This window comes from Bombus bifarius, unplaced genomic scaffold (assembly GCF_011952205.1).
Source record: "Bombus bifarius isolate JDL3187 unplaced genomic scaffold, Bbif_JDL3187 scf7180000009832, whole genome shotgun sequence".
NCBI lineage: Eukaryota > Metazoa > Arthropoda > Insecta > Hymenoptera > Apidae > Bombus > Bombus bifarius.
Genome location: NW_022885363.1, coordinates 498,000 through 525,630, shown reverse-complemented (window position 1 = coordinate 525,630; position 27,631 = coordinate 498,000). Strand labels below are relative to the sequence as shown.

Genomic DNA, 27,631 nt, shown 5'->3' with positions numbered 1-27,631 from the left:
AAAATAGAAACAGTAAAAAGCATTGAATTTGTCGGAAATTTAAATATCATGGCGTGTTTTAATACTTGTGACTAGCAGTGTATATCAGTAAAAAAAAGAGGACAAACTCTTTGCTTCGTGTGTTGAGTTCTTTCATATCGATGTGGCTAGGCAGTGCGGTCTATCGATCGATATAGTCTGTCTGACATCGGTTAACCTCTCAAGGCCATTTGTATCTAGAGCAATCCCCACTACACTCGCAATCAGTTTACTTGGTATCTCTCTCCTATTATTTTCCAGGAAGAATGGGGCAAGTTTCTAATTAAATTACTCACTGAATCTTGTTTCCTAATGTGAAATGTGTTTGTAGAGAATTTAAGTGGAAGAAATGTATTTTAGAATAAGAAATAAATGGTCTTGAACATTGCATAGATTTTGGACAGACTCTAATGTCAATTTAGAGTTAAACTTCATTATGTTTCGCGATCTTTAGCGCCTGCTTCTTTGCTTTCGTAACTCGTAACTTTACGAGACTGCCACGCGTTTCGGTTAACACAAGCAACTTTTATGTTGGATGTTTCGCTTAGACAAAAATGAATTTTGCCAAGAAAGATTGTACTGTTTTATGTTAACGAATTAAAATGATTTGTCTACCTTTTAATTACTCCAAGATTCTTTTTATTAACGTCTACATAACGTGTTTATATCCATAGATTACTATTAGATATAAATTAAATATGAATATTAATTTTCAATTAGTATTAACGTTAAGGGAGAATTCTTGGTAATTAAAAGGTAAAGAATAAGAAAGTAAAGAAAGTGATAACGAATTGATAAGATTAAGAAACGCTCATGGTATGTTTGACATTTTTTAAGATGGAATTTTTTCAGTTTCTCTGTGATTAAAAAAAGAAAAATGAGATATTGCTGAAATCTATTTGCGAAAGGCTTTGTAGCAGAGTTGGGCATTATTAAGACGAATCTTTCGAATCATTCCATAAATATAAATCATATGTCGGTGCATTTATTCGTGTAAATGCATTTTAATCGCTTTTATGCTCAATTTTTTCACCTATTCAGCCAGTGAGTAGAATTTTACCCAAATCTGTTTTAAAATGGGCCCAACTGAGAACGTGCACTTACCACTGCGATACCGGTCCTACGAAACAGTTAACCTTTTACTGTACTTATATCACTTTCAATAAATGTGCATTTTTTATACTTGAACGCAGCGTTATCTTATTTATCTTTGATTTGCAGCAATTGCAAGCGTTTGGTTTTGCAAGAGGATTTCGTTTTATTTTGAACAACCGCACTGCTCTGTTTTCATAAACTCTATCATGATATTGTTTTGAAAAAAGGCTCAGATTAAAGCTACTGATAACGCCAGACGATATAAAATATCAAATATTCTATCCTTGCAAAATCTATAAAAATGAAACTTCAGTCTGAATAATATTTAACACAGTGAAGAAACAGAAAGGAAAGATCTGTAGCGTTTACATTTTAAATTGTAACAAAAAAGAATAACGGATATGGTATGTAAGATATAACAAAGAATCTCTTTCTCATTTTCCGCTACTGTGATAAAATAAACAAATCTATGCGCGAGATCTGGAGAAAGAAAGGATAGAACAATAAGTCATAGGCGATGATTTACATAACATGTTCATTGTTTATGATCTCGTATCATAATATAATATTATCTGTTTTAAACAACGCTAACATATATTTCTGTATGCTTTCTCAATTATAAATTGTAGATTCTTCGACTTATTGGTGTTTTAATAATTACAAAAGGGGGAAATAATTATAATATATTTATAATAATTATAATAATAATAATAATATTAATAATAATGCTAACATGTTTCCAAAAATATGAATATATCTCCTCGCGGTTTATCACGAAGTCGAACGACGTCGCGCACGCCGGAAACGCGGCGTACGCGCGCGTGCACGCAACAACATTACTATTTATTTCTTTTACGTAATAATATAGCTTATAATCTTCTATTCTCCTACTCAGGTAAATGCAATGTAATAGATACGGCTTGCGTCCCAGGAACCAGATTTCTTTTCATTTTTTTTTTCCAGCAGAGGGAAGAACAAATTTCGAAAGACAATGATCAAGGATTAAGGGACGAAAATTAGAAGAGAAACGGCAATATGGGGCGCGGTTAGTCTCCGAAATGGTGGCACGATGTTCCCGTTATACTTGAAATTTTCTCGCTATATTTATCTGTACATTAATCGAACGTTAAGAAGGTATAAAGCTATCTAGGAAAATCGAGACCATCGCGGAGAACAATCCTCTATTGCCGATAAACCCGCTTTTTACCACGAGAAATGTGTTCGCAGAAAGCGATCTAATCCTTTTAGTACTGTTTCGTATGTCATATTTGTGTTAATCAGTTAAGTAGAATAAAATGATAGGAAGTTGAAGAAATGTATTTCGTTTAACTGCACGTGCAATACGCCGGATACACCGGTTTAATAAAATTAAAAATTCTTTCGTAACGATTTCTTAAATTGTTACAATTCCAAATTTCGTCCGATACAAATACACAAATACAAATATAAATTTAGTACGACTTATAACTAACGGTACATACTAACTACAGATAATACTCTTTGTTACATCGTGTACAATTTGAAAAACGTACGTTTCCTGAATCATGCGCTTAATAAAACGCTTGAAATTTGAAAACGTTGTAACACAAGAACGCTAGTAGATATCGATATAGATCTTCTAATTATCGCTTGTTATCGATTGATATTTTCGCTATTTAATCAGTCGAGTATCACCGATACAGTGACTAAAAGGATCATCGAAAGCCGAAAAGTAAGCATTTCTTTGTTTAATGCAGGCGAATCTCGCGTGATAGAACTTAACAGCTATTCTAGGTAAATGTCGGTTAATGTCGTTAATTGGACAAAGTGAAACGGTAATAAAGATTTCTAGCGATCGTTGCTTTCTTTCGAAACGCATCGGATCGAGCAAGGCAAGTGCAACGAAACTTTCCTATCAACAATTACACTACAAAATTTCTTCTTCGTTTATAATCCTAACTAGATTCACTTTTGTTTCCTACAAAGTTCCCTCTTATGTGCTCCGATGATATGTAACTCAATACGGAACCGTAACTAACATACTTTTTCTTTTTCTTTCATCGTTTCCTTTAAGTCGCTGCGCAAAAGCTCGCAGGAAAAAATTGACCTAATTGGAGGTCTACGTATATAAGGCACATCGTTCTTTCTGTTTGCATCACAATAAACAATGCGTGTGGTATGGTGGTGAAGCCTAAATCTTCTGCTAAAATATTGCAATACAGTTTTCATATTTTCAGATAAATATCCATTGTAATTTGCGCATCATTCTCGCCAACGATTTACGAAAAAGTGAGAACTACGCTTAAAAAAGGTGGACAAAGGTCGGAAGAATATCGTTGAATATAAAAGTAATCGTTCGAATCTTGTGTACAAATGCAAAATGTTCGCGTATTGTAAAAGAAAAACGCCTTATCATAAGAATACGAGCAAAAGAAATAGAAAAGAATATTTTACGAATAACGTACACAAAATTTCTCCAAATGTAATATAAAACTTATATAAAAAAAAAAGTGAAGAATTTAAATCTTCCAGGCTTTGTCACCGCTCATCATTATTAAATCGTTATTCATTTCATCGTCATTACCGTGGAATCCTCGAAGCAACGGAATGGTTTCGAAAAATATTGTATAAAATTGTTGACCGACAGGATAAATCTGCGTCACCATGAAAAAGGTCGTATAAAAACTGGGTCGATACTCTCGTAGAAAAATGTTTAAGCACATGACAGCTATCGGTGCTCTTCGTAATAGAATCGAGCAGAATTTGGTCCCAAAGTGGAATTACCCTCTAGTTTGCTGACTTTAAATGCGAAAGATGCTTTTTAAATTTGCACTGGTTCGACGTAATTCGCAGGCAACATGCCGTGTCGTCCGGTGCGCTGTACCAGGCCGGTCATCCAACCCTCGTCAATGGCTGTACAGTTAACGATCAGATCGCCGTCGCAGAAGCTCACCTCGTCCAAATCTTGCGCTTGGTAGTCGTACATCGCTCTATACACTCTCTAATGAAAAAGAAAATTATTTGAAAAATGTATTTCAACTGGTGAAACAAGAAGAAGACGAAATACGATTAGAGAAATAAATAAATAAATAAATAAATGGAAAATATTAACCAGTTTCTAATTGTTGGACATATAATACAATCGATAGATCGCATAATTGAACCATCCAGGATTGAAGTATGAAACTTGAATCAAAATTAAAAGTATATGAGAAAGATATACAATTCAAGGGAGGAAACAAATTTTTATGCAAATAGATATACATACATATTTTAGAAAAAAATACAGAATGTTCACAGAAACATAATATTGGGCATAAATACTTTAGAAGCCAAAAAAGACGAGCTAGAAAGTATACTGGACAAACACAAACAATTTATTTCTTAAAATAAAGTCACGTCTTTCTAGCAAGGAATGTGTTAAATAGAAAAATGTATAACCATTAAAAAGTTAACAAAAATAGCAGTGATTGACAATATTTTCAGAAAATCCTTGAATTACTTTTATACCACCCAATATCAAAGTTTGCATCTGATAGAAAGATACTTAAACTTTCTTCTTCCAGCCTTATGGACCGTACTATTGAAAATAGCAATTTGAAAAATTAAAATAACTCACCCCAACATTGGTAGCTGGTGGTGGAGACGGCATATGCTGTGGGACGTGATTGTTATTCGTTGCTGGTGTTAACGATCCGTAGTACTCGTTTACAGGGTCTATATCAGCCACCGAACCAATCTTTCTAGCTGGTGGATTCGTCACTGAAAGAATTCGTTAAATTTACTAAGTAAAATGAAAGGAATCGAATTTATCGGAAAAAGTGATTTCCCGAAAAAGATTCGTCCGAAACAGCAGATACCGGTTTCAGACGCAACTTCCTCAAAAACACCACGTGTTAGCGTTTCGTGTTTAATGAAAGTTTAGATCACGTAAAACATATAAAATAGATACAGTATGGTGCAGAAGAATTGGAAAGCAGTTACGAGTGAATCGACGCAGTCGACGAATTGGCAACAACAACGAAACGGAAAATAAATATACCACATAGAAAACAGAAATAGTTTGTGACCAGCCACCGTTAACTACAAAACATCTTTCTCAATTATTATATTAAATCGTTTTATAAGTTTCATCGTATTTTTTTTTTTTTTTTTATTATTAGAAGTGTAACATGAAATTACAGGAAAGCATCATGAGTTCCATTGTAAATGTATTCTCTCTCGTTTTTTATTACCCTCTCATATAAAAATTAAATTCATTCTGCTAGTTTATCAAATTTCTGTGATTCGGAATTTGGTCAAAATTTCTTGCAAAAAATTTCCTTCTGGGAACCTAAAAAATATTCCTCGCATGTTGCTGCATGCAAAGCCAATTAATATTTTGCTTGCTACTGTTATCTTTTTTTATACGAAACTCTTTTAGAGCCAATTTTTTACTAACTTCTTCACAAAATTGTACGGATCTTCTAAATCATACAGTGGCATAAGCGTTTATCGTTTGATCTTTCAATTGTCATTCTTTCAGCACTGTATCGATCTTCTTGGAATTTCCAAGCTTACCAAAACTTAGATACTAATCTAAAAGACAGACAATTAAGAAGCAACAGAGTTCTGACAGATAAGCAACAGAGTTCTGACAGATAAGCAACAGTGGCTTTTTAACAAAAAGGAAAAAACAACAGAGCTTATAAAACGATCTAATATTTTGTATGAAAATCTGATAAACAAACAGAGGTTGCACGTTCAAGAACGTTCAGGTCGTCCTATGGAGGAACGATATAAATTCACCGTGACGTCGCGCTCTGGAGATAATGGCCAACGATACAATAGGAGTGACCGAATTGTATCTACCTATCGTTCAAGCTAATCCAATTAGAAGTTTGATCTATTGAAACTAACTATTACCGGTTGCTAACTATAACCAATGACCAACCCATATGGTTGACTGTATAGGAAACAAGGCAACGAGGATATGTTCCAATTGTATTGAAGTATCGGTTCACTGTCAGAATAGCAGAGGGAAATAGAGCAGATAGTGTACAGGGTGTTCCATTTATCACTATCATTTATTTTTATCTCCTATCTATTCCCGCTCTTTCTTCATTTTTAGACTAATTGTAACTTACGAGTTTCTCAGCAACATAGTTTGGATGAAATCGTTTAACTGTTCAAGATTACTGTCCCCACTACTACAAGTTATGTCACGAGCAGGGATCCCCTTAAGTGAAGAGAGGTTATTCCTACTCCCACTGCTACTCTTGATACAGTCATAAAGATAATCTGGTATATTGGCCAAAAAGTCACATACACAAATAAGATTATATTGCTATCGACAGTGATAGTGGCAGTGAGAGTACGATTAAGGTATTAAGGGAATTGTCTGGTAACCGTGGTCGCGAGCCACCTCCTCTATAAGTTTTGCAATTTTCTATTGTAGGTATCATAGCAAAGGATACATCTTTGTATATTGTAGACCTATCTACGTCGCTATCTTAAATATTTTACAACATTTTCTTTATTGCACTTATGTATTCGTATTACTATCATGTATTCTGTATTCATATGTATCGTTATACCATTATCATTGCATTGAAACGAGATACTTTATTTATGAGAATTATCAGTCTACACAATTTTTAGATCAATCAATTAGAATTTGTCTTGTCGTAAGCAAGCAAAATTCCATTTATCTTTGAAATTTGATCTCTTAACACATTGTTGACCGGCAATTTTACTGACAATTTATCTCATGTCACCGGCTAAAACAATATAAATAAAATTTAATAAATTTTATTTATTATTCAACGTTTAATATTTCTTTTTCCTATGATAAACAGTGTAACAATCACCTACGTGTAATGGCACGCAACAGCTTTTGCAAATATATCCAGTTTCGCTGCGTTTTTCTTTCGAAGAGCACACTCTACACGCTCTAGTCGGATCTGTTTTTCTGCCAGTGACTATTTTTTCTGAGACGTGGTTTCTCAGTTGTCCGGAAAGCCTGAAGGGTGCATCATTATGAGAAGCTGTTTTAGAAATTCGAGAAGCGTCTGGTGCAATGCTGCGTTCTTTGGAATCCACAGTTATCCATTCTCTAGCTACTTCCAGTAGACATTTTTTGTATCTTGTTTTATTTTTTGGCAGATAGGTACAGTACGTTTTGTATGCATCGAACGAGGTGCAGTTTATCAGAAAAAATGCTCATTTTTTCGACCACTTTAAAGTTTCTCGTAAAATACTGCTGTTCGCCAAAAACTGATCTGCACGATCTACCCCTTTCATGCGCTTATTGTATTGTAATATACACGTAGGTTTAATGATATTTTGCTGGTCTAATATCAGACTCGCTATCTTCCGATACAGTATCATTTTCCGAGTCACCACAATTTGATTCACAATCATTCGGACAATCAGGTAAAACATCGGCGTGTAATTCATTGAAAGATTCTTCATTGCTACGTTCCGTCATCGCTGACATTTTTTTACAACAAAGGACGCGACTTGACGAGTCTTATAAACGAGAGACACAGCTCGAGGTATGCTGACCAACACTTGCACTGTATCATCTCCAACAGCACACTGAGAAGTGGACAACGTTTGGCCATGAAAACACGAGTTAACTCGTGGCCGGTCAACAATGCGTTAACTTACAAATTTTTCATTGGATTGCCATTAGAAAGTGATAAAATATCGCATTATTATAATAAAGAATAGCTACGGATAAAAGTGTATCTGATACGTGTTTCACGGGATACAAATTTCAATATCCGATACTATAGCCTGAATCTATTAAGATTGACGACTAAAATAAAAAGATCTGTCAAACGATTATGTATTATATTATATATTTACATCAAATGAAAATGAACCACTCTGTACGTAGCTTCCTAACTAGACAGATTATTATAAAAGTAACTAAATAAGCAAAGAGTAAGAAAAGAAGATGCAAAACTTGGTTCTAGAGCTAATCTTTTCTTAGAGAAGTTAGGAAGAAACCTACTCTGTAAAATGGACGAGAACTCACCTGGTCCCTTGTCGCTCGTATAAATCACAGTGGTTGCCCCAGCTTGCCTGGCGGAATAGGGGCTCGGTCTCACCTCGCTAAGAGGATCGTAATCGGCGATCCTACCTGGTGTCCTTTGCACCTGCGAGCTCGCAGTTCTAGCGGCCGGTGGATTCGCGTTCACGCCCGATGTAGGCGCGATCGAACCGTCCGTGTACTCTACGTACTCTAAAGTCAACAATACACAAGCTGCCGATATGCTTTTCCGACAACCATTCAAACGCCAACTTAAGCGATTCTCTCCAAGATACGAATATTCTCAAATATTCTAACTCAATTGGCAAGTTTCAGAAGCAGCTCTAGACTTTTCAGAGTTTCAAACAGATTTGATGTACGCGTTCGTCGAATACCTAGCCCTGATATCTATCGATCGAACGTATACAGGGCAATGGGAGAGATAGCGTTGACTAAGAGACAATTAACATACAAGCGAATATTAGTTGGTGACAGTGCATAAGTTCATAGATTAGTAGGACTCTTCGCTTCTTTTGAGTGTTTGTTAGTACATTGAGGATAGTTTGATCAGGGGTACGTTAACTCATTAAGGACAATGGTTGTGTTAATGCAATTATGTTGTAGTTTCTTTCTGTTAGTCAATTTGTATTATTAAAGCCTGTTTCTTTTTCTTCGTGTTAACAGTATAAAAGAAACTTTCAAGAATTTATTTCATACTTTCCTGAATAGTTAATTCTTTTTCCACATAGATACTGTTTTATAAAGTTTGCAAAATGTTATGTAACTGTAACGCTATGATAAACTATTTTCTCTTTGAATTATGAAAGCTCTTTTATGTATGTTATTTACGCAATACATTTATATAAAGTATATGATATTCTATAATATACAGGGTGACTGGTAACTGGTAGTACAAGCGGAAAGGGGGTGATTCTACGCGAAAAAAAAGTCGAAAATATAAAATAAAAAAATTTTTTTTTTAATTTTTCCATCGAGACAACGATCTACAGTGAGATCCGTTATAACGAGACGCGATAAAGTGCACGCGTGCCGAGCCAAAATTCAAAGTCGATTTTCTCGAAAACAGAGCCTCGAACGAAAAATTTTTATTCTATACTTTCGACTTCTATTTTCGCGTAGAATCACCCTCTTTCCGCTTGTACCACCAGTTACCAACCACCCTGTATATACTTTATTCTTCAATAAAAAAATATATAAGAAGATACTTTATATCGTTATTTATGCATGGAAATTAATGTATTTATAATAGCACGGTACACTATTTTTCTTTAAGTCATAAAACCTACTTTATGTGTCTGATTCCTATATATGTATTGCATTTACACATCTTTTATTCATTACTCCATTGTTCAGTCCTTAACGAGTTAAAATCTACTTAAACTTGTAGAAGTAATTTAAAGTTATCTATAATGAAATCTTAAACCTTCAGATTCCATGCGTATCACAATTATCAAAACAAGTAACGAAAAAATGCTTATGGAATAATCTCACGAGTATTACGAACATTAATATCTGTTAGGTATAGAAAGCTTCAGGAGCTTCTATTCACCGATTCTATTCACCAAATCGCGGATACAAATACTTAAACAATCTAAGCAATACGTGAATAAAGAGTACAGGTAAACCATAGGACAAGTCTCAACTCACCGATCTGTTCGCCGTTTTCTCCGGTCATCGTCCTCTTCTGCTCCATGATGGCCTTCTTCTGAAGCTCACCGTGATAAGCCACGTTCGAGATGATCTTGCTGTTCTGCTTGATTCTCAGGGTTTCCGGATCATCTGCCACCTGGGTGAACTTGCCTTTTGCCTTCTCGAATTCGGCGTGATACTTCACGTTACTCTGAATCTTCGTGTTCTCCGCGATACGCTTCAGTTCCAACGTTTCCGCCATCGTGGTGGCCTTCGCCTTTGGTATGTGTCTGAAATACATGGAAGTAACAGACCGGACTATATGGAAAACTCGATCGCCAGGAGTAGAGCAGTGGCGTGTGTCGATCTAGCAACACTTAATTAAGCATCGATAATCGCAGCGAGTTCATGGTGAAATGTTTCTGATACTTGTTCCACGCTAGTTGAGAAACCATGTCACTCGAATTTGCAAGTTTGCTCGAGTCATTGAATTGTGCTTTGAATTAATATTGGCTTCTAGAGGGCTACGTTGATTTGAAAGGATTGTTATTTATTTGAACCGTTTTGAGGAAAATTTCTTTTTCAGCAAAAAAAAAAAAAACAATAATACAATAGTATGAATTATAATGCGAAATTTGAAAGAAAGGAACGAGTTAAATATGATATTCAAAATGAGAAATATAGTGGCGGAAATTCCTTCAAATGATATTGCGTATATACAGGGTGTTTGGTAACTGGTGGTACAAGCGGAAAGGGGGTGATTCTACGCGAAAAAAGAAGTCGAAAATGTAGAATAACAATTTTTCGTTCGAGGCTTTGTTTTCGAGAAAATCGACTTTGAATTTTTGCTCGGTACGCGTACGGTACGTTATAACGGATCTCACGCGAAAAACGCGTCTACGCTTCTACGCGAAAAAAGAAGCCGAAAATATAGAATAAAAATTTTTTTTAATTTTTCCAGCGAGACAATGATCTACAGTGAGATCCGTTATAACGAGACGTGATAAAGTGGACGCGTACCGAGCGCAAATTCAAAGTCGATTTTCTCGAAAACAAAGCCTCAAACGAAAAATTTTTATTCTACATTTTCGACTTCTTTTTTCGCGTAGAATCACCCCCTTTCCGCTTGTACCACCAGTTACCAACCATCCTGTATGTAATAAGTATCCCACAAGTGTTGACAAATGTGCAAAGAAGGGGATGATTCCACGTGAAAAGAGGGATGAGGTCGGAAATGTAGTATAACATTTCTTTAACACGCAGGCTACTTTGGAAGAACTTAAAAATGTTACAGTTGACACATGTCTAAAACGAAGAGGATTAAAATAAGGACAAGTGAGTCATCTTGGCTGATGCGCGTTCCTCATGGAGAAATTATGGAAATCACAGTGAATAAGAGTTTCGAGTGCACGACAAGCGGTCGATGACGCCGTTGGTTATCGCTTACATCCTTTGTGAAGCACAGTTGATAATCGTACCGCAGGGAGAAGAGTATGAAACATACTCTGAACAGACAGTGACGGTGAAACACTTAGAAAAGTAGAGAAGAAGATGGACAACGTTGTGTCTTTCAATTTACTAAGTGAATCTTTTTTTTAAAGCTTGCCGTGTGAAACCATAGAGATACAATTTACTAGCATTCTATTTCTATAAAATTAAATTACCATCAAACTTTTCCCAAATCGTCTTATCAACTTTCCGAATAAACTAATTTTTTTACGTCTTAATTCCATCCTGTTTTTAATACAAAGTTGAAACTATCGTGGATAAGGAAATAATTATCCTGCGAATCATTTATTCTGAATTTTTTGACATTTTATTAGATTATTAATCTTACGGATATATTCGATGGTACACGTAACGCGCCAATTAATGTTGATCAAAATCAAAGCTATTTCACCAGGGTGCATCGCAATGAGAGCATCGTAATTCAATGGAACGAAAATGATGCGAACCAGAAACGTACTATACTAAGTATAATTAATCGGATGCAAAGTTTCCCGCGTTTCGCAACGAAAACTTTCGACATCGGCTTGCGATCGTGAGTTTTTGCTCGTTTCTAAGCCTGCGACGAGGAAATAAAAGGCTTCTTATCATAGCGTTCAGAACGCACGTTACAACAGACGCTCGCGTGGATCGAGCGGAATAGAATTACGAGGTCGTTGCCGGTGTATTAATTAGGGGAGGAAACGGTGAGACGATGAGATGGACGCGTAATCGGATGCGCATACGTTTGAAACAAAGAAGAAAGTGGTGAAGAAAAATGGAAAAGAGAATGGAGGAAGGAAGAAAGAATGAACTGTAATAATTGAGGATGCAATCAACATTTAATAGATATGTATTCGCAAATCTAGTTGTAAATCAATTCCAATAAAATCAAAAGTTTCGCTTAAGAAAATTCGATTGTCAGTTAAAAATTGCTTCATTAAAAAAAAAAAAAGTGAAGAAGAAGACAGGAAAAGGAATTGTAATTCCAGTGGAATTCAATATCGTAAACAGATAATAAGCTTTTAATTACAGTTCTTATAAAATCATTGAATTTTCTTAGCCAATGCATAAATTATGCATAAAATTACCGCTCTCAGTCTTTTCAACGTATAATGCCTCTATTTAACGCTATTTTCCTTCTCTGTTATATCCTTTTCATTCACATGCAAACTTACAATAAAGTGGATCCTGCAATCCTACCACTACCTCTACTACTAGTAGTTGCTAATTAGTAAAATTTCTCTTTCTTTCTCTCTCTTTCTCTCGCTCTTCCTTCCTGAAGGATGCCAGGCTCCGATGGGGAAAATTTGCATCAAACGCATGACGAGGAATTCGAGGCTTTATCAGAGGACCGCGACGCGATAAGAGGAGCCAGGTATCGCGTAATCTTTCACAGTTTGTTGAATAATCGCGTCGCTCTGGCTGGTAATTAAAGGAAAGTGAAAAGGAAAGTAAAGAAGAGAGCACAAAGAAAGGAGAAGAAAAACGCAGCGACGGTTCCAGTCGCAATCAACGTCGTCGGCGAGCCCAGGATCAACCGGAGCAGGCTAATAAGCCGATATCGAGAGTCATCCGCCGGATAGAAACGTTTTGCAGAACAGGTCGTCCGATCGAATCGATACAGGGCGGTTGTCGATCGAGGCCGAGATCGAAATACATGCGCCTTTCAATCATGTGCGTATATGTAAATAACTCGCAGGAATTAAAATAATTAATCTTGCTTCTTATAAACTTCGCCATTTTATTATCTTTTTAGAAAATTCCGGTCTCAAATTTATTTATGGCACATTATAATAATTTTGTTTCATTCACATGGGTACAAGCTACTTATCGTTTTGATTCGCCTTTTTATGACAAAATAATACTACGTTTAATACAAAAGATGATGTTTCGTATCCTAAAAGCGAAAGAAATAGAACAGCGTAGAACGTGTCGAGCTTAACTCGAGATGAAACTGCAAAATATTAAAAGATTCAACCATTGATAACATGATTCGCATAAAGGGAGAAAGAGGGATAAATAGAAATAAATAGAAAAATACTAGACAACTAAATAAATATTAGAAGAACTCGGCTGCTTCACATACTTGATTCTGCAACGAAAGACCTGTAGATCGGTTGAATAAAAAAAATTTATAAAAGGTGAAAATCCTAAGAACTTTTTGCACTATCCGATTACTCGGCTTTTGTTTCCTTCCCTGGATGAATCACAAATTTGATGTAAAATATATACAGGGTGGTTGGTAACTGGTGGTACAAGCGAAAAGGGGGTGATTCTACGCGAAAAAAGAAGTCGAAAATGTAGAATAACAATTTTTCGTTTGAGGCTTTGTTTTCGAGAAAATCGACTTTGAATTTTCGCTCGGCACGCGTGCACTTTATCGCGCCTCGTTATAACGGATCTCACTGTAGATCGTTGTCTCGATGGAAAAATTAAAAAAAATTTTTATTCTATATTTTCGGCTTCTTTTTCGCGCAGAAGCGTAGACGCGTTTTTCGCATGAGATCTGTTATAACGTACCGTACGCGTACCGAGCGAAAATTCAAAGTCGATTTTCTCGAAAACAAGGCCTCGAACGAAAAATTTTTATTCTATATTTTCGACTTCTTTTTTCGCGTAGAATCGCCCCCTTTCCGTTTGTACCACCAGTTACCAACCACCCTGTATAATGGTACATCATTGTTGCTAAGTTATATTTGAGAGGACACCGGTACATAGGTGTGCAATGCGATTCGATAAATCACGCGTCCGCTATCGCGTTTTGTAAACACCTTGTAATCAAGAGAAGCTCTTGTCAACGACCACAGAAAACGTAACTCTATAGCGAACAGATACTAACGAACAATATTTACAAATGAACTTGTACTTCTAAATTATTCATTGAAAAAGAGAAACAGACATTTTCAGAGGTAATAATGAAACAAGATAATAATTCTCAATTCTGTCACAAACAGACAACAACAAACGATATTTTCAAACAAAGTAGTACTCTTACATTATTCAAAAAAAAAAAAAAAAGATTTCAAAAGTAATAACAACAAACATCATAATGCTATGGTAATCAGATAGTAACGAGTAATAACTCTGTACTCTTGCATTATTCCTTAAAAAAAAGAAGAAAAATATAAAAAGCAGAAATCTCAGAGATAATAAGAAGAGAAGACGATAATTCAGTATTTTTTCTGCTATTTCTGTATGTAAAGAGGAATCAGACATGATTGTATATGGTGACAAATTAGTCATACATTGTTTTTTTTTGTTGAATTTTCCTTTGGTATGCATACACATCGTGTAGAGAACCCGCATAAGAATGTAATGAAAGTTCAAGTGTATCTGTGACACAAGCGTTAACGAGTGACTAGCTCCGATTAGTCATTGCGTTAGAACGCGCGAATAAATTATATTGAATATCGTTTCATGAATCACGCACGGCTAGTCGTCGGTTCACCGATGACTTCCATCAGCTTGATTTTTCCAACAACTCGTTTTCAATTCATTCATCCGGCAGATACATATATTAACAAACTCGTTCACCTGGTCGATTTCAACCTTTCTGCTACATTCAACGGTTACAAATTCAAATTCCACGTCCTGTTTCCTGCGTTGTGAAAGTCTAACTCTATGAAATGATCTGGCTGAAATAGTTAAATGTAAGAAACAAGCGTAGAAAACAACTCTTGCGAAAATAAGTTCTTATAGTGTGACCGACGATGTATGTGTCCTGATTGATATAAATAGTGACGATAAATAGTAGTGCGTTCTAATTGATATAAAGATATATAAAAAATGTATTAAAAAACATTAGAAAGTTTTAGTAAAAGAAAAAATAAAAGGAACAAGAACTGGAGCAAGGAATACACACAAAATTCTATTTTCTTCAATTATTCTAGCTAATTACCCTAACAAATCTTACAACATGTTCGCTGTTACTCACTTACGGAATCCATTTCTGATATTGCACATCTCTTTCTCATTCAAAATATCTTTCTTTTTTCAAAGTAATATTGTTTGTTTCAATAAACTGTTCACTACTTTAAACATTGAATGGGTCATAAAAGTTAATCTATATTTACTATGTCAAACGAGTATTCTGGTTTAGAATGCCACTAAAATATTTGTTTCGAATCTTCTTCGAAAGAAAGTGTAAAGCTTTCTTGTATCGTTTGTTGCACACACATTTATTCACGTAAAAATAATCAACTGTATGTGAGTTAAATAGGGCACAAGGCCGAAACACAGAAACCATCGATAAGAAAATATCTTATAGATTCTTTGGATAAAATCTCGAACAAAGTCTTTTTAAAAGTGGCGTTCTAAACCAGGATAACCCTTTAATACAATAAACACGGATTAGCTTTTACGCTCCATTTAATGTTCATAGTGGCGCCTCGTTAGTTGGACACAAAAGTGCGAAAAGGTGAGCCGCGTATCGTGCCGAGCAGCTCACACCAGCGTAATCAAGATTTGTGTCACGAGTTCGTTTTCCATGTACGGCATCTATAGCGTTGTCTACCCCAGGTAATTGTGCCAGCCAGGTTACGTAACACGTGGTTGTGCCACGCATGAATATAATAGATACGCGTACCGGGCCTTTTGTCGGTCCGCTTCACAGAACTGTGCACTGTGTGTGTTCTACATTGTACACCGTTAATGGCTAGGATATTTCCTGTCGTCTCGAGGATCCACGCTATTCGCTCCACGCTACGTATTCGCATCTGCATAAAACTCCCCGTTGCCTGTGCTACCGCAAGATGCAACAGATTGGCGCGCGCTTGCGACACTCCTGACATTTAGTGATCTAATGAAACAGGAGATGTATTTGGTACGTTGTTTTCCCACTTAGAGAATTCCTATTTTTATTGGTGCTTGTAATTTTCCTCTAACGTCATAAGTTTTTTATTATCTTCGTCTTCTTTTCTTCTTTATTTTTGTTTAATTTGTTCAGTATACAGAGTGGTTAATAACTGGTGGTACAAGCGGAAAGGGGGTGATTCTACGCGAAAAAAGAAGTCGAAAGTATAGAATAAAAATTTTTCGTTTGAGGCTTTGTTTTCGAGAAAATCGACTTTGAATTTTGGCTCGGCACGCGTGCGCTTTATCGCGTCTCGTTATAACGGATCTCACTGTAGATCGTTGTCTCGATGGAAAAATTAAAAAAAATTTTTATTCTATATTTTCGGCTTCTTTTTTCGCGTAGAAGCGTAGACGCGTTTTTCGCGTGAGATCCGTTATAATGTACCGCACGCGTACCGAGCGAAAATTCAAAGTCGATTTTCTCGAAAACAAAGCCTCGAACGAAAAATTTTTATTCTATATTTTCGATTTATTTTTTCGCGTAGAATCACCCCCTTTCCGCTTGTACCATCAGTTACCAACCAGCCTGTATATTCCACCTCAAACTGCGATATTTGGTACAAGCTATGAATTTGAAATTACATGCATTTTGTAGTAAAGTTGTTGATATATTAAAAACGTATACTTTTCTTATCTTATACAATATCAAAAATTAAACAAATCAGTACAATAAAGTTTGTCTATTATTTGTTACAATCTTGGAACAAAGATACTATAATTATCCTAACACTTTTATACGGGGCTGTATGTGTATGTACAGTTATGAATACATGAATAAGCAAGCTCTTTATGCTAATTTCTAAAGTGTTTTTAGAATCTCTAATTACTTTGTCGAAAGTGTTTGTCGTAGCTCTTTATGGCGATCATGTCTTGCTCTTTGTATTCGTAGGAATTTATGCAGCTTCTTTACAACTAGTGGGATAGTTTTTATATGAATTCAACTTGATTTAGTTTATAATATTTTCTTGTTCTCGCAAGACAAGTAAAATTCCAATCCTTGATATATTTACTATTACTGACGCACATGTTGCCTCAATTCGGTTATATAAATATTCTTACGTAAACGCAACTGCGGCATTTTCATTTTTATGAATTCGAACAAAATAAATTATAAGTTTCGTGATGTTTTTCTAATATGCCAAACTTCCAATTGATGATCTTTTGAGTTATTGCCATTGACAATTATAATCGTCACTATGGGTGAGTGGAAAATGGTTAAAATGGACTGATAGAGGAAAAGGAAGCTCGTCTAATAGACGGTTCCAGGATTTCAACAAAGCGATGGAGCAGAAACAGCGCTGAATGGAAGTAAAGGTACAGACAAAACGATTTTCCGAAACGTTACGGAAATCTTGAACAAGGATACAAATTTTTCGGGCTATCAGATTCAGTGGAAAGAAAGACTGAGGGCAGGTGCGGACGAATGGAATATTTTCAACGGTTTATAATAAATGAAATGATAAAAATTAATAAATATGTAAGAACAGCGGGAAAGGCAGAATCCGAGGAAGAGAGAAAAAACAACAGCCAGAGGCAATTGCTATATGTTAGACTTTAGCCTAAGAACATAGATACGGAACTAAGCCAAAGGTAGACATGTGAGAGTGTATAGATTAATATAGGATAGTGGATATAAATTGAAAGAAAGATATATAGGTATATTTAAGCTTTTATTATTAGATATAAAATGAATGATAAGATGAAAGCATGAATGGGTGTGCCTATTTGGATATGATTGCTGCTCTATATAAAGTATGGGAATGAGTGAGAGTTAGAAATATGTAAACCAAGTGCTTTTTCCCGAAAAATAAATAGAAACGAAAACAACGATAACTGTCTTTCACTATTCAAGAATTGAAAATTCACTGTGAATTTATAATCAATAATTACATATCCTCGGCTACTTTACTCCCTAATAAAACCTTCGAAAAATATCCTTTCTAAAAATCGAATCCTGTCAACCATAGAAAATTAATAGATCCTCGACCAGTGTTTATCCCACGAATAACGCGTAAGAAAGTTAAGAAATAATTAATGCGAAGTACATGCAATAAGAGCAGTCGAATGCAAAGAATCGTGTAACTGCAGGCGATCGTGGCATGGACAGGTATACCGGTCCTGCAGTAGACAACCACAAGGTCTCCTTTTTCCAATGACGTCTCGTTGGGGAGAAATTTTCCGAGACTGGTCTTATTGGATTCCGTAACCGCTGGCAGGAATCGCGAGAATGGCTTCGGAAGTAGCCTGCCTAGCAGTGTCGGCACAGAGACCGAACGAAGCCTTACTTCGACCGCATTACTCGAATTCCAACGAAGGCCGAAACGAGATTCCCACTTTTTCTTCTTCGGGCTTGTGTCCCTCTCGAGCCCGTAAAGATATCGACGAGGAGAGACAGCGTGCCACTGTGAACGAATTGAAATGTCGCGTATCAAAGAACTCGATCGATCGAACGACGATTGAGTTTCGAGCTGAGATGCTTCGGTTAACCTATTAACTCGGAGCAGACGAGTTAATTCGTTCTCCGGATCACAGATCTTCTCGACCTTGTGATTTCTTCATATAAAAAGTTTTTATATTTTAATCGTGGTTTCGTTTCTGTATATTTGTATATGTAAAATAAATTGTATCTATATTCGCAAGAATGAAAATTGATAATTGAAACTGGTTTAGCTTTATTAATTAATAGATCGCGAATGTTTATGCATTTATATACGGGAGATTTAAATATGTAAGAGTGTAAAGAATACAGATGAATACAGATGTTTTCATATTTTAAAGTTTTTATATTTTAATCATGGTTTCGTTTCTGCGTATTTGTATATGTGAAATAAATTGTATCTATATTCGCAAGAATTAAAATTGATAATTGAAACTGGTTTAGCTTTATTAATTAATAGATTGCGAATATTTATGCATTTATATACGGGAGATTTAAATATGTAAGGGTGTAAAGAATACAGATGAATACAGATGTTTTCATATTTTAAAGTTTTTATATTTTAATCATGGTTTCGTTTCTGTATATTTGTATAAGTAAAATAAATTGTATCTATATTCGCAAGAATGAAAATTGATAATTGAAACTGGTTTAGCTTTATTAATTAATAGATCGCGAATGTTTATGCATTTATATACGGGAGATTTAAATATGTAAGGCTGTAAAGAATACAGATGAATACAGATGTTTTCATATTTTAAAATTTTTATATTTTAATCATGGTTTCGTTTCTGTATATTTGTATATGTAAAATAAATTGTATCTATATTCGCAAGAATTAAAATTGATAATTGAAACTGGTTTAGCTTTATTAATTAATAGATCGCGAATGTTTATGCATTTATATACGGGAGATTTAAATATATAAGGGTGTAAAGAATACAGATGAATACAGATGTTTTCATATTTTAAAGTTTTTATATTTTAATCATGGTTTCGTTTCTGCGTATTTGTATATGTGAAATAAATTGTATCTATATTCGCAAGAATTAAAATTGATAATTGAAACTGGTTTAGCTTTATTCATTAATAGATCGCGAATATTTATGCATTTATATACGGGAGATTTAAATATGTAAGGGTGTAAAGAATACAGATGAATACAGATGTTTTCATATTTCAAAGTTTTTATATTTCAATCATGGTTTCGTTTCTGCGTATTTGTATATGTGAAATAAATTGTATCTATATTCGCAAGAATTAAAATTGATAATCGAAACTGGTTTAGCTTTATTAATTAATAGATCGCGAATGTTTATGCATTTATATACGGGAGATTTAAATATGTAAGGCTGTAAAGAATACAGATGAATACAGATGAAAAATTATAATATTTAGTAGAAGAGATTTAATTTCAAATTTCTCCGAGTATGTTCATAAAAATATAAAATTGATAAAATATAAAAATATTAAATTTACCCAAGTACCTGTCTGTTTATAATCTTCTCTTTGAAAGCAAAGGTAAGAAACTAGACCAAGCAGAACACGTAAAATTATAGGTATAGGTACAGGTATAGGTATAGATTAAGTAGATCGACATTGTAGAGACTGTAAACGAAATCCTTTTCAAGGCTGTGAGGTGGAAATACAAAGATGTAAACATATATAATATTATATATAACATTATATAAGAAATTATATATATAATCTCTTTTCGTAACAAAGCCCCTGATTTCGAAAAATAATATTCAAGGACTAAAACAAACTTCTATCTATACAACAATCCCAAATGTAAGAAAACTCAACAAAATTCTGAAAAATAAGAATTTGCATAAATATTCTCAACCTACTAATCAAATTTACAATCTACTGATTTCGTAATTTTAGTAGTTCCTAGTTTTAAAAAAAATGGTGTAATTAAGAAAAATTAAAAGTTAGAAAAAAAGCGGTTTGTCTAGACATCCGCAGTCTATTAATTACTCATTTCCGAATAGTGAAAGTTGCTACTTAAGAAGCGATCCAATTAACAGGTTAAAAATGAAAAACATAATTACTTCCCATAAGCGTTATTCGCGTCGTACGAAGTGCAGTCTGTTGCAAGTAACGCGACAAGAAAGCTTGTCTGATACAGGGTTGTAAAATTACACTTAGGCCGAGTTGTCTCAACTATGGTGGGGTTTAAAGGTGCATTGTGGGACAAGGTCGGTTCACCGTAGCCACGCAGTCGGGTCACGCTACGCTGGCCACCCCTTTTACTCTTAGCTGTTAAATTACTCCGAGTTGAGGCCACGCGATTTAACGACGCCAATACTTCCGGCATTTTTTCTTCGGCGATGCGAATTTCTCACGTGCGGAGTATAGAGCTTAAAAGTTTAGTATGGAACCACTTTTTACAATTCTATCCTTATTGCGAATATAGTACATATATTTGCGAATTTCATAAAGCCGTTAATTCAATACGAACTCGACTCATACGAATTTTCTTAAAAAAAATTTTTTTTTTTATTTAATATTTCACATTCACAATTTGTCCAATTTGGACATTTGGTAGAATTTTTTAGCTGTTTGATCGTCATGTGGGCGGCTACCCCCAGCGGGGTACCATCTTCGTGTTTGTTGGGTTATATCCTTTATGAGAATTTTTCTTTAAATGTGCGAAATTTTGTCCTATCTCCGCAGGAAGATGAGCCAAACGGCATAATATAGCGAATCATTGAAAAGATTTCAAGATAACGTCACCGGACTTCTTTTCTCTTTAAAAAGCGAAAAATTGGAACCTTGAAACACCTTTGTGTTGCAGATTCTTTATCCTGATGCGACATTCTTCGCGTTCTATCTTGATAGAGCAATGTTAAATACACTCTGTCTATTTGAAAACTTGAGAGAACTGTTAATCGAATTACTATCGTAACCTTAAAGTTTATCTTTTTTATCGTTATACGAAGATTTCAAAATAACGTCATTGAAATGTAATTTGCTTTCTTCTGACGTGAGCTTTTCAGAACGAGAAAAGATTGACCTTGAAACACCCTTATACTTGAAAAGCGGTATTCGTATCTGTACGCGACGCTATCAGAAATAATATAACTCTTATCGCATTTTTTATTTCATAACTGATACTTTATCATACGTAAAACATGCGCAAATTCAAATTCAGCAGCAAAACTCGAAATGAGAAGACGGTTAAATATAACGATCATCCTGTACAAGTTAATATGCGGTTCATTTAAATATCTTGATCATATACATAACATTTAAAAGCGATTTTAATAAAACGAATGAATAATGGAACGATTTAGAGAGACGTACGACCGTGTAACGAGCGTAATTTACGTACATAAATATATTACACATACGCAATGCATAACGACCACTGTTTCAGATTATGCATATGCACATATGTGTGTTCTCGAGTTTCTTCCTCAGTTCGTATTTTATTCCCGGCCCTTGTGTCTCGTTTTACGCTACCGTGACATTTTTGTTCAACGTACTGTTCTAAACTAAAGTCGTTGCTTCCAACAAAACGGAGGAAAAAGAATGTAGAAAATTAAAATGAAATTTCCTTAAAATATTGATTTAAATAAAGGTGTGTTTCACTGCTCAATGTTTAGTCTTAAATATGTGATATTCACATAGAATTATTGCTTTAGCTTCATAGTTAATTACATTACAACTTTACTCACTGTTACGCATGTTACGTTCCCATGACTTATGGTATAATGAATTCCGAATAATAATAAACGTAGAACGCTATTTTATGGAAAATAACGATGTATGCATTTACATTAATTCTCAATCAGCTACGCATATTTCATACTCACAGTTTCCATACATTCAGAAGTTGTAAAAGTTTATTAACACGAATATCAGTTGGCTATGATTTTATAGCGCGTTTCGAAAAGTGATTCGATTTTGAATAATTCTGAGTTGGTCTATTCAAATGATTAGAAAGTGAAATCTCATTCTTACAGCAGCTTCTTTAACTGTTTTTCAAGTGATCACGTGAGATTAGCAATCGGAGAAACTGCAGAACGATACTAATGACTGGCAATTAGAGAAAGGACCGACGATTATGAGAGTGTGCCAAGTTGTTCTGAGGTGAACCGCAGCCACGCTGCATGCCTCCTCTAAATAGAGAAGAACGAGGCAAAGGGAAGTGATTCATTCGTGGTGAACCGATGACGATCCGGAGGATGACATCATTTCCCAACGAAGAGTTGAAATTCGGAGGAGACGCGATCATTCGACTACCGGGCAACCGTGGATAATGCTACTGTAAGGAAACGATGACTAACTTCTCAATAAATTATGGAAATTCCAACACTTCACAAGTTTTCTCAATCATTAGAAACATCGTAGAAAATGATCTGCAGCAGAAAGGGAAAATCTAAACGTTGTACGATCGAGCTAGTATCACTAGCAGGAGTTTACAAGTTCCAAGTTATCAGTGTCAATAAATTCTCTTGCATAACGATGAAAATAACAAGTTTGATAATATGGCAGAACTTTAATTATCCGAGCTAATTATAATACACGCTACTCGGATAATCAAACTATACAGATAATCGAATAAATTTGTTTTCGCGTCAGAGAAGATAATTTATATTGAACTGCTTTTATAAACACTAAGATTAAGATATTAAGAAACAGAGACAACATTCTCCGATTATAAATATAATAATTTCTCGCAATCTTTATTCTTGTTTTTCTCCAAGAAAGAATTCCACGCATGTATAACTGAACCTACGTTATTCAAAATTCAGATGTTATATTTAGCAACACAATGTCCACCAGTGCGCACAATCCTACTATTAAACAATATAAATCCATGTAAATCGATTCTAAACATTCTTCCCGTTATCTCAGAATACAATGATTTGCAGAAGACCAGCCGCGATGATTCCACATCTGAACATGCGGCAAACGTAAAATGTATTAATTACGGGCAATTAAAATCTCAATTTGCCGGCAATTACGTTGCATAGCTTCGTATCCAAGGTGCTTTCATCCGCGGGAAACAACGATCGTTTTCATTTCTAACGTTTCCGCACGCGTCCTTATCGAGCATCGCCATCATCGTTGCTGAAACGTTTAATTAAAACAGCGAGGAACGCAGGTATCGCTCAACCAGCATAATGACTAAGCGCGTCTACGTGCCTGTGCCATCCTGTCAATTACTATGATAACGAAAGGAAAGGGAGGAAGAAAGAATTAAAAAAAAAATAGCAGTTGGCGAAGAGAGGCGCGACAGACGCGGAGGAAAGACGCAGAGGAAAGACGCCGATGGAGAACGGAAGACGAGGAAAGGAACTGTCGCGTCGGTGGAACAAAAGCGGCCACGAAGAAACACGTGTTACCTTTTGCCATAGGCATTTGCCGGGTGTAGTTAATTCTGCGCGCGTCGCGCGACGACAGAACCCGGAACAAGTGTTCGCGCGCATTTGTAAGCAACAGTACATCAACCAGGGGAAACGTTTCGCTTAATTCAAATTGTTTTCGCGCGCTTCACGACGTGGGAAACATCTGCTGGAGACATGGTTGGATTGGACCAGCTTTGGCGAACAAATGAAATTGGTAGGAAGGATGATATGCAATGGAAAATTGAAAAATCGTGATAACAGCTGTATGTAATTCTCTAGTATCTAATCTTGGATTCTGTTTAAGGATTAAATACAAGTTTCATTATGATATCTTTCCATGCTGCATCCACGTTTTGCAATTCGTGGAAGCTGTTAATCGAGGAAGACGTGTTAATTCCTTTTACTCGGAACCTTAATCTCTTAGAGATAATTCCTTTATTCGCATCAGTTTTTAGTATAATTTGGATAAGTTTTATAGCGTGTATATGTGAAAAATTTCATTAATCGAATCTCTTGAAATCCTTAGCGATTAGAAGTGATTAGAATTGTGTATTTAACGGTAACTGTGAGAAATCTCCTTTTTTGTCTATGCGAATCATTTCAATTATCACTTTCAATAATCAGCCTTAAATTGAAAATTGCGTAAAGATATTGTGTTCTTTTTGATATTCTTTTTGTATGAACGAATACTGGGGCGAAGGAGGTCATCTAACTAGCAGACAACGTACGTTGCTCATATATACGGGCTCATAAAAATTAAATGAACGGTGGACAGACGCGAGAAAGGGGGAAGATAAAGAGCAAGGGAAATGAAGGTGAGGGGTGAGCAGGACCGAGCGGGAGGATGCCAGACGAATGAATGAATCTCACGACTCACACGTGTTCTGCTTTGCTTATTCAGACCATCGCACCGTCTGATTCGCCACGCATTGCTCGACACATGCACTCTGTCATTGCCGTAGCGAGGAACGCGATGCCGCCTCATAAACCGTTCGATTCGCGTAATTTTTCTTCTCCACCTTATAGTCACGTTTGGTGTAATTGGTAGAAGCCGTATGTTATTCTCTACATAATGGAAGCTGAGTTTTCGACACAGAATCAAAGCACTTTTATAAGATGCGTAAGTATGCGGCTGCATCAATCGATGTCCACATAGTGTTTTAATTTACGACTTTGCTATATCGGTTCCACTAATTATATGCAGGAAGGATATTCGAATTTCTACAGGGTGATTCTACAAACGAGGACAACGTGCAGTTGTTCTTTAAACGATGGAGATGAAGATGAAGATTCCGACGAAAAGCAGATGTCGGATGGTTTAACGAGATCTATCTTCTTATAACGTGACTTCTGCAAGTTGCAGTTGTTCTTCACCGAGCAAATGTACTTCCTTCTTCGAGGGAGGAAAAAATGAAACAACGAACCGTGAAATATTACACAGTTACAAAAGTTCTTTAAATTTGGAACTTGAAAATTTGAAATTTGAAATTCCTATTAAGCGAACTTAAAAAAATAACAAAATTTATAGAATAACAGACGATTCTACGACGAAATGTATTTTTTATTTCTTTCGATAATCCCATTATACAAAATTTGATGGGTATATATAGGAGTTTATAGACTGACTGTATATATGTATATGTACAATATACAGGGTGGTTGACAACTGGTGGTACAAGCGGAAAGGGGGCGATTCTACGCGAAAAAAGAAGTCGAAAATATAGAATACAAATTTTTGGTTTGAGGCTTTGTTTTCGAGAAAATCGACTTTGAATTTTCGCTCGGTACGCGTATGGTACGTTATAACGGATCTCACGCGAAAAACGCGTCTACGCTTCTACGCGAAAAAAGAAGCCGAAAATATAGAATAAAAACATTTTTTTTTAATGTTTCCATCGAGACAACGATTTACAGTGAGATCCGTTATAACGAGACGCGATAAAGTGGACGCGTGCCGAGCCAAAATTCAAAGTCGATTTTCTCGAGAACGAAGCCTCGAACGAAAAATTGTTATTCTATATTTTCGACTTCTTTTTTCGCGTAGAATCACCCCCTTTTCACTTGTACCACCAGTTACCAACCATGAACCATAAAAATTGCAAATTTCATTCACACGGAATATAAAGATAAAATTCAACTTCGGTCGTGTATTAGAAATCCATGATCTATAAATAATGATCGAGAAAATCGTAACGTTCGCGTGTTCTTCGATTTCTTAAAGCCTCGCAAGGTATCGTCAATATGCGCGCAATCAAGCGAGGACGTTGCAGAAATTTCGTTTCCCCGTGGCAACGGAACGACCTAGTATTCGTGCAAATTGCAGGCCGTTACGTGGCGAAAAGACACAAAACGCCGGAGAAACGCAGATTCGATACGCGTTTCGAAGGATTTCATCATCGCAGATGCTCACTCGGAATACTCCGCGAGTCACTGCTTTACGGTAAAACGCTGTGCATACCGATCGTCTCCTGGATCGACCTGGATCATGAATTACGTTGTTCGATTTTGAAGAATCCAGTGCTATTGATTTGATAAGTGTGGAATATTTGAAAAATACAAAATTCAATACACAATTCAACGACACCGAGTGATACTGATTATTCAAATATTATTTATTGGTAATATCGCTGTTTGATAATATATTTCAATTGGACGAGTCTAAAAAAACATATTGTGGAGAAGTTATCACGAAAAAGCATTAAATCTCGCACGCTTTCTCCTCGGCCTTCCCCTCGTATATTCCAACTGATCTACGTCAGTGACACGAAATTGAGTGGTACTTGAAATCAATTTCAACGTGTCAACCGACGATAAATAAGCAGTAACTGCACTTATTTTTTTTTTTTTTTTTTTAGTAACGCTGATGATCAACATTTGCAAACATATCGAAAGGAATTTTATACAAATATGGTGCGCTCATCCACCGCGAATTTTATTTCAGTTGATTATATATGAATATTGATGATATATGAATAATAACGATGATTATAATATAACGCGAAAATAAGTGTATCTAATTATGGATGAATTCAATTTGAGTATTTCCAACTTCTTCTAAGGCCCGGTGCAAACGAACGTTATTAGGTTGTCCGAAAAGTGTCTTTCTTTTACAGACACGTCTTTTACAACGATACATCTTTATACAAACATGAAACCTGATCTGTCAAAGGTTGCGATCTTTATTTTGATAGAACAAAATGGATCATAGGTAATTCGATAAAATAATATAAAACGGGAAATATCGTGCATCCATTATTTCCTTATAAAACGAAAGATACTTTTCGAACGACCTAATATGTGCGTGCACAGCGTCTCGTAAAACAGATGAATGCAATTGTTCCGTTGGTAGCGTGGCAAAGAAGATGGTGAGACAAAAAGAATGTTGAGACTCGTGCAAATGTATATCGACGCAGATCTTGTAAATCACATATTAAATAAATCTGAAACTATTTTCATATCAATTCTAAGTGTAATCTTAGTGTAGTTACACATTTATTTCGGCGATTAAGATCCACAATTCCCAACAGATATAAATTTTTATAAAATATAGAAGTATAAAATATTATCAATATGAAATTGGAAATATTATATTAATAATATAAATATTTATATTAATAAATATTAGGTTGTCTGAAAAACGTCTTTCTTTTACAGACACGTCTTTTACAACGAGGCATCTTTATACAAACATGAAACCTGATCCGTCGAACGTTGTGATCTTTATTTTGATAG

General features: G+C 35.4%; 1 protein-coding gene across 2 annotated transcripts in view; it reads right to left on the bottom strand.

The window, feature by feature from the left end:
• Window positions 1-1,631: 1,631 nt before the first annotated feature.
• LOC117215874 (LIM and SH3 domain protein Lasp) overlaps window positions 1,632-27,631 on the bottom strand; it is a 42,354-nt gene continuing 16,354 nt past the window's right edge. Inside the window, exons 3-6 of one of the 2 annotated variants that reach the window (XM_033462438.1) lie at window positions 9,779-10,050; window positions 8,117-8,323; window positions 4,712-4,854; window positions 1,632-4,093 (exon numbers count right to left, since the gene is read on the bottom strand). In XM_033462438.1, coding sequence (XP_033318329.1) covers window positions 3,914-4,093; window positions 4,712-4,854; window positions 8,117-8,323; window positions 9,779-10,050 — 802 coding nt within the window. In that variant the 3' untranslated portion in view covers window positions 1,632-3,913. The remainder of the gene's footprint in view (window positions 4,094-4,711; window positions 4,855-8,116; window positions 8,324-9,778; window positions 10,051-27,631) is intronic. The other variant, XM_033462439.1, reaches the window with a different exon arrangement.